Here is an 11942-nt window from a genome sequence, read left to right on the forward strand (position 1 = left end):
CTGTATTCAAAAAGTTATGTTAAAGTATGATAGAGGTCAATTTTTCCCAATATAAAAATTGTTGTGAGCCATTACCAAAACTTTTAGAGAGAATTAGGGCTTGACTCCCTACATGATAAAAATCGTCAATTTGGATGTTAAACTCACACGCGACTTTAACTTAACCTAAACCAATTTTACTTTTCATTACATGAAGACCCATATTCACAAATATTAATTAAGTTGAAGATTCAAAACATCAATTTTGAAGGGTGAGAACCAAAAACTATATTAATTGAAAGGTTAGGGGGTCTATCCCTAATTTACCAAACATATAATATTGGGAGTTTTGCACAATAGTCCTTTACCTATGGATCCCTTGAGCAATCGTATCTGCTTTTTCGTTCTTGTAACAAGGGATGAGGACGGTTTGGTATTTGGTATATACATATTTTCAAATCAAATCGCTTAAACAAGTCTTTAAACTTATTTATTTTTCCTCATTTACCATCCAAGTTAATATGTTTAATATAATGGTCAAAATTTTCACCTTGCATGAGTAAGATTGTAATTGTATTGATTTATATAATTTTTTTCTCTCTTAGTGACTTGAATTTATTTCATATCCTAAAATGAGAAACTTGTGCACGTGGTACATGTTCTCGTACTCTATAAATATGGATGCATTGAACATTGTTCTCATACACAAACACGTTAGATTCTTTTAGGGTTTAAGCAAATAGCAACGGTGAACTCTGAAATTTTTAGCTTCGTTTCTTTGTTATTTTTTCTACTTTCTCCGATTAGTATTGCCCGGCATACTCTTCCGAATTTCATATTTTGATAGTTTCAAGAATTACCATTTTGATAAAATATATCAACTTGGAAATTCAATATCCGACACTGGAAATCGAATTCGAGAGAGTCCAATGGGATCGCTTTCTCCTTGTGCAAGGTTTCCTTATGGAGAAACATTTTTCAAAAATGCAACAGGTCGATGTTCAAATGGTCTGCTTATGATTGACTTCATTGGTAAGACAATTATTCATTCAACGTTAAACTTGTTTGACAAATATTTTTTTATTTATTTAAATATGTTATAGAATTACTGTTTGTCTAAGTCAAAATCAAATATTAATTTCAATCTCGTATTTATAACCACTACTCATTTATTATCCACACTTTTTGTGGGACTCACTATTAGTTCTCTTTATAAATGATTTATAAATTTGTCAAACAAAGACTTGTATCTCAGTATGTGAGGTGAGATAGCGGTACTTCAACTTTCAAACTTGATACTTTGGTCCTCGAATGCCAAATTTCGACCAACTTTAATCCTCTTTATATATATATATTTATCAAATCTCATTCACTTTCGTTCAATAACAGGTTTTCCCCTATAATTAAACAAACGAAATTAAACCCCTCTTTGTGCTTCATTTAATATATTTTCGAAGAAAATGTATTTTGAAATAATGAATTTTTTTTTTATTGAAAAACATGTGGTTAAAAATGAAGAAATTTTTTTGAGTTTATGTGTAATATTATTTTATTGAAGAATGTGTGGTTAAAAATGGGATAGAGAAAAATGCATTAAATTAAAATGGAATCCTAACAGGGACCAAGTATCTAGCCAATATAGGTACTCTCAAACACCGGATTCCTTTTATGGCACGAGTAAGTGTAAAATTACACCTACTATTATGCATGTTCAAAAATAAGCTTTCTTCCCGAAATAGTTCAGCCATTAGACTGTCCAATTAATATTAGGGTAGACCAGAGAAGAAGGAATGTAGACTGTCCCTATCGACGTTATTACTAATTCGTATGATTCTGAGTTAACAATGTTGTATGAATTGTATATGTTACAGCATTATCGGCAGGTCTGCCATCACTATAACCTTACAAAGAAGTTGGAGCAACGGTTAATGCACGTTGCCAAAAACATCTATAGCAACGGTTAATACACGTTGCCAAAAAAAAAAAAAAAACGGTCTTCGAACTTTGCGAAAGGGGATATTAGCAACAACCACTCAAAGAACGTTGCTAAATCTTAATTTTCTCAATCAATGGCAACATGCATTTGCTGAATGTTGCAATAAACCTCTTTTAGCAACATACTATTGGTGAATGTTGCCATTTAAATGTTGTAAAAGACCATTTTTCTTGTAGTGAGCAAACGTCTCAAACGGTGTAAACTTTGCAGTATCAGGCTCCACTGCTTTACCAGTAGAAACATTGGTCGCAGAAAACATTTCATCTATAGTAACCAACAGTTCGCTTGACGTACAATTGGATCGGATGCATTCTCATTTCAATTCAACATGCCACGATCAAAAAGGTTCGTTGGTGTTCATTCTTGAGCCCTAATTTGATCCTCATTTTTCAAAACTCATATTTCCTTCGTTTTTCAACCACATTCTCTTAATGAAATAATTTTGCATGTAAACCAAGAATTTTTTTCAGCTATTTAACCACATATTCTTCGGGAAAAAAATCACTTTTTACAAAATCTACTATCAAAAGTGAGGCTTAGGATTGATATGAGGATCAATAATTCAATTAATTTATACTAGGAATGATTTTCTTGATTCTTTTTTAGATTGTGTTGAGAAGAATGAGAAGTCTCTCTTCAGGTTGGAGAAATAGGTGGTAATGATTATAACTTTGCATTATTCCAAGGAAAATCTATTCAAGAATCAAAAGATATGGTATCTCAAGTTGTTGTTGTCATTGCAAATGCTGTTAGGGTAAGTTTTTCTTTTTCTTAGACATTTCTTCTTGAAAATATTTTCTAACTAGCTATTTTGCTAATGATGTAGAGAGTAATTCATTTTGGAGCTACTCGAGTAGTCGTTCCTAGTAATTTTCCTATTGATTGTTTTCCGATCTATCTCACTAGGTTTCACACAAATGACCCGAGCGCTTATGATCAACACTTTCATTGCCTTAAAGTCTTCAATAACTTTTCAATGTGTCATAATGAGCTTTTGCAACAAGCTATAAAGAAGTTGAAGATTGAACATCCGAATACTATTATTATTTATGGAGATTATTGCAATGCATTTATGTGGGTCCTATCTCGAGCGTGATTTCATGGTAGGAAAACATTATTTATTAACTTTTACGATCTATTTGTAGTTCGGGTAGTTGTCAAGGTTAATGACTAAATTTCATTTTTATTTTAATTTTTGCAGGATTTTATTTGAATTCACTACAAAAAGCTTGTCGTGGAAATGGAGGGGCTTATAACTTGAATCCAAGGAAGATGTGTGCTGCTCCAAGGTTTTTCCTGTCTTAATCCGTACGTATATATTACCTGGCATGGGATTCATCCTACTCAACATGCATATAAAGGTTGAACCCCAACCTTAAGGGTCCTCACAGTTCCGTTCCTAGAGCTTTGTGAGGGAGGTAAATCGTGAGATGTGCCCCAACAGGTCAAAGAACAAGAGCTGCATGTACACTGCGCCTACAAGGAGTCCAATTCCATATCTCAGGAATCAAACTCTTACACTACGGTTGCCAGCAAAACGTGAGATAACCTCACTCCTCTCATTTGCACCACTGGGCTATGTCCCAGGGGGCTACTCAACATGCATATAAATTAGTGGCGGGATGGTTGATAAGAAGCATCTCACCTCAGTTGCAATTCCAAATTTAAAAGCCATTAGTATAGGATTGTTCTAGTTTTTGGATCACAACTTGAAGCCTCTTCACGACAAAATCTCATGGCTCATTTTGTAAGGTCGACTGTGAAAAATGATGTCTAATACTATATACGAAGCAATAAGATAGACAGAAATAGCCATTCAGCTATGTATATAGACGCACTTTAACAGCCTTTGAACATCATACTATCTGAGTTTTCACTTGCTTTAAAACTCCTACAATCTCCACAAAACTTGCAAAATTAAGAAAGAAAATCTAGTTACTACTATGGCCATCCGCATAGGTCATATTGTTCGTGCTCTAGCAATTTCTTCCACGGTCTTCATGTTAGTTTGATGTCCATTCTTCGAGTAGTGTTCTGTAAAATCACATTATAAATTTACGTTCGTTTATTTGCGTGTTATAATTTGAAGTGATTGTCTAAGGCTCCATGATCATATAGGATGTCACAAATTGTATACTCAATATATCGGGTATAGTAAGACACAATTTGTGATATGATCAAAATTATGCCGTTCACAATCGGTTCATAAAGTTGGACGCTTTATGTTGATAAGATTGTATTGTTCTTATTAAGATTTGTCTAGATCTTGAAATAGAAACAATAATGTGTTTCGATGCACATTGAACGGGACAGGACACCGTTTGAAATGAGGCTCTACTTGGTTATCAAACAGGTCACCTAAATTCTAAGTGAGTAATGTACCTTTGATTGCTAGTTCAAGTTCTTTGAGGTACCAATGAGTGAAGTCTTAAATAGAAGATTAATCTCGATACTTTGGGAATCGGGTCGAAACAATTAGTGATCATATACTTACAATATTAGAATCCATTAATCATTGAGATGAGACGATCGTCACTCTAAGGTATTTTCCTAAGCAAATTGAATCTGAGCTTAGTAGGTCGACGATGAGATCGTTAGACTTTACATTGTGATTTGATCATAATGAATTTACCGTATGAAAATGAGACTTAGAGGGTAATACATGTTAAAGGGCAAAACGATCATTTTGTCAATTTCAACATATTGACTGTCAAATGGGGGTTGACTTGTGGAACGATAATCAGAGGATATTGTTATTGGATCATAATTTGCTTCTATAATTATCACTCAACTCGAGAATGCAATCTCGATTTTTTGGTAGAATAAGTCAGGATTAATAGATGTATCTCAATTGGTCAAGAGTTGACCCAATTGAAAATATCTATTGGAGTTTGGGTAATGTAAGTCCGGTTGGTCCCTCTTTTGGCTGCAATAAAATGTGTGTAACTTAATTGGCCTACTACAATAAAGTTCAAAGAAATTTGTGCAATTTTCAAATCCTAATAAGGCATTATAAATATGCACTTTATTGGCATATTTTGAATGAGAATTAGGGTTAGCCACTTTTCACTTTCCCCAAAAAGGAATTACACTTAGTGGAGAATAAGAGAGAAAATCTAACGGAGGAAGCAATTGACTAAGCCATTAATAGCTCCTTCAAATGGTTATCATCTCCCTTTTCTATGTGTGATGATTTTATAATTCAATGATCTCAAGGTCACTAAAATCCTTATTTACTAACCAACACTTCATTCACGGGAAACCATGATTAAGCCAATATTCCAAAAGGGTATTTTGCGATTTATGTTGATGAATGTGAGAAGACGATATTCGTCATTCAAATATTGTACTTTCAAACATTTGTCTTTTCAAGAATTGTTATATCAAGTTGAGGAAGAATTCGGGTTTGATCATTCAATGGGAGGCCCTACAATGTCGTTCAGAGCAGATGTATTATTGCTAATAAATAAATAAATAAGTGACAACTTAAATAATGGAATTTGGTCAAAAAACCTATGGTTTCAAATTATCTAAGAGCATGGTTTTAATACAATTCGTGGTACTTTGTCTTAAAGAAAGATGTCTACAATGTATAATATTTCTAGTGATAATATCAATATTTTCTTGGTTAGATTCGTAAAAGTTAAAAACTTCCTCCACCCTGAGGGAGAATTTATCAATGAGCAAAGACTATTACCAGATTAAATGTTACTTCATCAGTTGTTTCTTGTTGATTACATGCAAGAGCTTATTTATATATAAATCTTATATTCTAATAAATGAAAGAAGCTTCATTTAGAGTCGGGAACTTTTTTGTAAAATCTTGTTATGGTTTCTAGCCTACAAAAAAGGGAGACGCGTGGAATGATTGACTATTGTGTTGCTTTGCGTTCATAACATACTATCTTGTGTTGTGTTTTGCATATTAGATTGGACAAGTTTTATTTGATTCTACTCTTGAAAAAGCCTTGTATGTCTAGATGAATCACGTAGTTTGTACTAGATGAAAGAGATTATTTAAATGTACAACGTAGATAAGATTTTCAAAAATTTTGTACATGGTCCAAAGTGTATATACTTTATCTAGACAAGTCAAGTAGACCATTTTAAGTTGACATGATTCATCTTGCTAATCTAGCACCGCGTATCCCAAGTACATGAACTTCAATAGTAGGGAATCCTGATATTTGACTACACTCTTTTCTTTATGAATAAAGATACTTAGACAGGACCTACGCTCTTTTCTTTATGGATAAAGATACTTGGACAATGCGTCTAATAAAAATGCTATAGGTACATCAATTTTCACAGTTTTTTTCATAGCACACACATGTAAGTGAGTGGGGTCCACGATTAAAAATAATCTTGGACCCCACGTTTATAAGACAACTGTGAGAAAAGCTGTCAAACAAATGTTGTATAAACAACAATTTTCGTGCGTCTAATTGGCTCCTGTGCCTATTGGAGGGGGCACTTGTGCTGCCTGGACAGGCATAACCCTTTCTTTAATATTGCTTTGTACATATTTCCAAGCATTTAGCTGTTTTGATAGCATCTTAAATAGGGAATTTGCTATAATTACCCAGAGTATAACATCTTAAATAGGGAATTTGCGACAGTTACCCGGAGTGTTACACTCTGAGTTACCTGCGCCTCATATGAGGGGCGGGTCCCATGCATTTATTGGACGTGAGACCCACCCTCCATGTGATGTGTAGGACCCACCCTCCATTTGAGGGGTGGTAACCCAGAGTGTAACACTCCGGGTACAAATAACAAAATTCCTTAAATAGATGTCATGACAAAATCATGCGTGATGATTTTATTGCTCCTCTCTTTTATCTTGATCGACAAATCACCAAGATTATAGTCGAAATTGGGTTTAAACGACGACATTTCACCCATAGAGGATCCGTTTTAGGTTATCCAGCCCGAGCAGTCAAATATTTTTCTCGGTTTTGGCAAATTTATAAATCAATTTCCCATTTTCACGTTTTCGGTTTCAGGCAATAAATGCAATTTTAGTGCTGATAATTCCAAATACATATTAATTTGTACAAATTACTTAATTCAATCTGAAATTATAATAATATAACTAAATTAAATTTAAATTCTTTTACTAAAATTGAGAATCAAACTCGAACCATTTAGTTCTTATAAACTCGAAAAGAAGTGTTTTTTCCCACTTTATACATCCAAAATTATTTTTGTCCAATATCAACTACATTTTTCCTTTTCTTATTACAAAGAACAAAAGATTAAGATACAATCAAGTACCCTTCCTCTCAAATAATGTTCATCAATAAAATTGTATACATGATAAAAATAAATATTATAGTTAAGATGCAATTTCATAAAAGCAATTTAGTGCAACATGATATGACTTCTGTCACCACCCTTGTACGGTTTACTTATCTATGTTAGCCGTTTTCTGCTCTGTCGTATGCATTAGACTTGTGCTTGGGTGAAAATGTGAACCCTGCGGGAACCTTGCCGAGTAACATCTCGGATATCCTAATCTGCAGCAGAAACAATATGCTCTGAGTCATGGTAAGCAAATAAACTGAATGTCGAACAAAAAAAGTAGGTTTAACTAGAGAGGACAAATAATGTACCCAATCGGCAGCTGAGTCAGAAGCCATTAGTGTCTCGAGGTCATCACGACCAAAATATGAGGGCGGCCGCCAATTAATCCTTTGTGGGATAACGTCTAAGAGACCGACAGGTATATATCTGCATGTGTAACTAAGCCACTCCAGCAAGAAATGCCGTGTTGTTTCGACTCCTGCCATTCAATGCAAATGATGTAAATTGACAAGCAACAACGATCTATGAGCATGCTTGGGAGTGCTTTCAGGTGATTATGAGATAAGGCCCAAGTCCTGGGGGGAGTGTGGGCTCCTATGAAATGTGTGGATAAAAAAGTATATTTGACCGGCTTAAGTTATAATTTAAGCTTTCCCAAACATGCACTATATCTGCCAATGCAAATATTTCACTATATATGACATAGATATTGGGAAAGATAATTCAGAACAAGAACTTAAACGTATACAGGAATATATATATACGTCTGTTCAACTGAATATTCATATAGATACATACATACAATAATACATGTAGAAGGAATATACATACCTCTTGTATCTGAACCCCAGTGTTCAAGACCAAACCGTACGTAATCCTTCAAAATTTCCAACCGCTCTCCTGAACTTATGTCCCAGTGCCTCTTTTCCTTGATCTCAGTGAATATCCAGGGCTGTAAAATTCATGCAACAATGCATTAAAAACGCAAACCAGAAGTATTTTTAGGACTCCGCACATAATGCTGAAGTATTCTTAGCTGGGAGAAACAGAAGGTAAAACTACACCACCAACCTTAATTAATGCCCCTCTACCAATCATACATGAAGAGAGCTCGGGGCAATTGGACTTGTGATTGCTCCAGTCTAAATAAGAGAACACATCACCATTTCCAAGGACTTGCAGATTATGAGGGGCAGCTCTTGCACACGTGTAGATGTATTCCCAATCAGCAAGTTTGCTGTAGCGTTGCTGACGTGTTCGACCGTGTATTGTTACTGCAGTGGCCCCCCAGTTTCCAAAATCTTCTATTAGAGAGTCGATGCGGTTTTTGCCCTCAAAATAACCTGTTCGAACCTGGAGACTCAGAAAAAAAAAAGAAAGGAACAAAGAAAACAGATAATGAGCAAAAAGATCATCAAAAAATAATTATGCCAGAGCATTGTCAAAACAATAGAAACATAACTTAGATTTCAATTATTTGCTGATCGAGAATATTGTGGTTAAGGCACCAGATGTCGAACGAAATACCTTGATGGTTACTGGTGTATCAACCGCTCTAGAAGATGCCTCTATGACACTCTTCATTCGCATCGGTTTTGTAAGAAGGGCTGAACCAGCACCCTTGTTAACAACAATATCAATTGGGCATCCCATATTAATGTCAACAAAATCCACTGTGCAGTGCTTCTCTATAAGTTCAACTGTTCTTGCAACTGTATCTGGATATGCCCCACATATCTGAACGCCAAAGAGATCCTCTGATGAATGTCGTCTTAGCAGCGCCCATTCAGACGCTTGACCCTATACGTAATTTAGAGAATATAAGAATTGTAAAATCAACTTGGGATTATTTTTATAGAACAAGATACTACAGACAGGAACATCCATTTTAATCACTGCAAAGTCAACATGGCAATCAGAGCATGATATTTATCCTAGAGATTTGAATTAGCAGCTTCAGATAATGCCAAGTTAAGAACCTCCAATGTGACGAATCAAGATAAGCAGCAAAGACAGATCCCATAACAATAAAAATCTTCTCTTGCATGAAAATTCTTAGACTGTTTCATCATCAAACATTTCACTGACATGTTAAAAGTGTCTGTAAAACTATAATCAATAATAATTAGTTTAAAAAGGATAAAAAGAACTAGAAATACAGGGTGCAAACCTGCAAAAGATTTGTGCACATTGCCATCTCACCACATGTAACATCAGCTCCTAGAACCTTGCAAACCCTGCGAAACGGTAGATTTCCCACAGTCGTAAGGGGAGCAAGATAAAGCTTGTCTCTGAAATCAATAAGCTTTTTTTCACACAGGTGTAACTTCAAGCTTTTATCAGTGTCGGGCAAAGTATGTTCAGTGACCGTTGTTTGTTCATTTTGTACACAGCTTTTGTCCTCGTCTTTAATGTGGACGCTTGGATCTGTTACACTACCCAAAATAAGCCAAAATACCCTAAATACAATACTTCCGATCAAGAAATTCAGAAATGACAAAATATAACCAACCACTGTCCACTTCTACTGAACACACATCACTGACTGAAGATTTAGCCCTTTTCAAGGGTCTAAGTTCATCAGCCACAGATTCCTCATCTGGTTTAAGATCTTCTAAGGCTTCATAGGAGCACTCCACTTCATTTTTGGCCTCAGAAGCCAAGTTGCAACAGCCATTACCATCAACAATTCCAGCTCCGTTAGCAACAATTTGGTCATCTTTCTCGTTACCCATATCTTTTCCCTTTTCCAACTGGACCTGTAATCAATTTCATATCAGTATCAATTTAAAATAAATTGCATAATGATACACTTTAGTAATAATACAAGTAGCCACATATGCCTCATCTGGTTTATCTTCTTCTTCCAAGACTTTTGGAGAGCATTCCACTTCGTTGTTGGCTTCAAGAGCCACGTTACGACAGCCATTGCCATCAACATCTACACATCCATTTGCAAGAATTTGGCCATCTTTCACATTATCCATTGATTTTCCCTTTTTTCCTGGGCCCTGTAATCAAACGTAGAATCACTATCAATGTGAAAAGAAATGTGTAGTATTCACTTAAGCAAAAAGTGAAATGACATAAGGGCATGTCATGAGGCCTTGTATCCTACGTGAAGCCCAAGAAGTTTCAGTATATTATCCGCCTTTGGGAACTTCATTTTATTTTTCCACAAAAGCTTCTGAACATCTTTGTTTAACCCATTCAATTCTGAGTTATTCTTTTTTGCGGTCGTAGTTACAGCAGGAACAACATCACCATCATGATGCGTGCCGGAAAATCTACAAGACAGCCCATAAGGACATGGTCCCCCATTATCCAAGAAAGGGCAGGAACCCTCTAAATCAGCTAGTTTCTGCATTTAGCAACTCCAAGAAAACGACGGTTAAAATAGTCCGACCACTTAATCAAAGTATTCAACACAATATCAGCAAATTTTCATCTACTATTAGTCAATATATTCACCTGAGCTTTAAATGCTTCCACATCATGGCTGAAGCGGCACTTGTCTTTGTAAGGGCAGGAACTGACATTTCCACTTTTAGCTACCACATTACATAGATGCGCTCCGGATTTTCGTTCCTATAATTTTCAACTCATCTTTAGTCCTCTAAACATGATCACAATCATAAGATCAAGATATCAAATAAAATACAGCTTTCATTTTCAAGAAATAAAAAATTGAAATAATAACTACATCATTACTTAAAAAAAATTAAATTTGGTATACCCCTCTTCTAATAACTTGCTCGAGTGAAATTTTGTCACTCTTACAGCTGCCTAAGTTTTCATTCTCTTAGTTTATCATCAATCTGCATCACCTCCATCTATTGAAATATAGTTTTAGTTATTAAATTATCCAACTTCCTATGAAGGCAATTTCATTTTACCATCTTCGTTTCCCTGGAAGTCTTGACCTTTAATAACCATTTTGAAAAATCTCTGATTCAGTATATATCAGTAGATACATATATACACACACCTGATGGCGTTCACGTTTGAGCTGGCGTTTGGATTTCTTCTCCTGAAGAATGGGAGCCGGCTTGGACTCTGAAACTGCATCGTCTCCATCAGTTGTTAAGCTATCAGTATTTGTATTGTTATTGCTGGGCCTGACGGGTGGTGGACGGAGAAATTCTCTTTTTACTGGAGCTATAGCTTTAGCCACCAGTTCCTCCGGGCTCAGCTGAGCTTTGGTCTGAGCCTGAATCATCTGAGAATTGTCCGTCGGATTATCGGAAATCGTAGAGCCTTTTAATGCGGGTTCCGATGATAAACCATCCATCTCCGGTCGGGCAGTCTGCATTGCGGAGGAGTTAAGTAGGGTTTTGGATGTGCAAGTTTCAGGGAATTGCTAGTTTACCAGTTGCTTAGGACGACGTCGTTATTTGGTGCGTGGGTAGGGTTCGGCAAACAATTGGGCTCAATGGAAATAATCCAATTACATCTAAACCGACATTTCTTTAAGGAATTACTAGGGCTGGACAAATCTTCCGAACTGAACCGACCAAACCGAACTCGAATTGAACCAAATCGAACCCGACGATTCTTGTCAAATTAAACACCCGAACGGGTATCTGAATTGAGAATCGACGGGTACGATTCGATTCTCGGTTCTAGACTAAAAATCGAAGAACCGAATAAGAACCGAATC

General features: G+C 35.7%; 2 protein-coding genes across 3 annotated transcripts; one reads left to right on the plus strand and one right to left on the minus strand.

Moving 5' to 3' along the window:
• The first annotated feature begins 908 nt into the window (after positions 1-908).
• Positions 909-3071, plus strand: LOC111411214 (GDSL esterase/lipase At5g03980-like). Its single transcript, XM_023041769.1, has 6 exons — positions 909-1011; positions 1598-1656; positions 1851-1938; positions 2156-2328; positions 2616-2729; positions 2802-3071. Exons 1-6 carry the CDS (start codon positions 909-911, stop codon positions 3069-3071), a joined length of 807 nt encoding a protein of 268 aa, XP_022897537.1.
• Positions 3072-7192: 4121 nt separating this feature from the next.
• Positions 7193-11706, minus strand: LOC111410107 (tRNA-dihydrouridine(47) synthase [NAD(P)(+)]-like). 2 transcript variants are annotated; one of them, XM_023040304.1, is made up of 11 exons: positions 11271-11706; positions 10754-10870; positions 10401-10643; positions 10120-10293; positions 9795-10041; positions 9453-9709; positions 8810-9082; positions 8354-8635; positions 8114-8234; positions 7591-7760; positions 7193-7494 (listed from the first exon to the last, which is right to left on the minus strand). In XM_023040304.1, the coding sequence occupies exons 1-11, from the start codon at positions 11592-11594 to the stop codon at positions 7396-7398; spliced, it is 2307 nt and encodes a 768-aa protein (XP_022896072.1). In that variant the 5' UTR covers positions 11595-11706; the 3' UTR covers positions 7193-7395. The 2 variants fall into 2 exon arrangements, with proteins under 2 accessions (XP_022896072.1, XP_022896073.1); XM_023040305.1 differs by having other exon boundaries at positions 10126-10293; positions 11271-11705.
• Between the last annotated feature and the right edge of the window lie 236 nt (positions 11707-11942).

Source organism: Olea europaea, chromosome 15, assembly GCF_002742605.1.
Source record: "Olea europaea var. sylvestris chromosome 15, O_europaea_v1, whole genome shotgun sequence".
NCBI lineage: Eukaryota > Viridiplantae > Streptophyta > Magnoliopsida > Lamiales > Oleaceae > Olea > Olea europaea.

Coding starts and splice junctions, on each gene's coding strand:
- LOC111411214 (XM_023041769.1), top strand. CDS start 909: ATGGGATCGCTTTCTCCTTGTGCAAGGTTTCCTTATGGAGAAACATTT. Junction 1,657..1,850: donor GGATTCCTTTTATGGCACGA/GTAAGTGTAAAA, acceptor TATATGTTACAG/CATTATCGGCAGGTCTGCCA. Junction 2,730..2,801: donor TCATTGCAAATGCTGTTAGG/GTAAGTTTTTCT, acceptor CTAATGATGTAG/AGAGTAATTCATTTTGGAGC.
- LOC111410107 (XM_023040304.1), bottom strand. CDS start 11,594: ATGCAGACTGCCCGACCGGAGATGGATGGTTTATCATCGGAACCCGCA. Junction 10,644..10,753: donor TGGAAGCATTTAAAGCTCAG/GTGAATATATTG, acceptor TGCTAAATGCAG/AAACTAGCTGATTTAGAGGG. Junction 10,294..10,400: donor TGAAACTTCTTGGGCTTCAC/GTAGGATACAAG, acceptor GTTTGATTACAG/GGCCCAGGAAAAAAGGGAAA.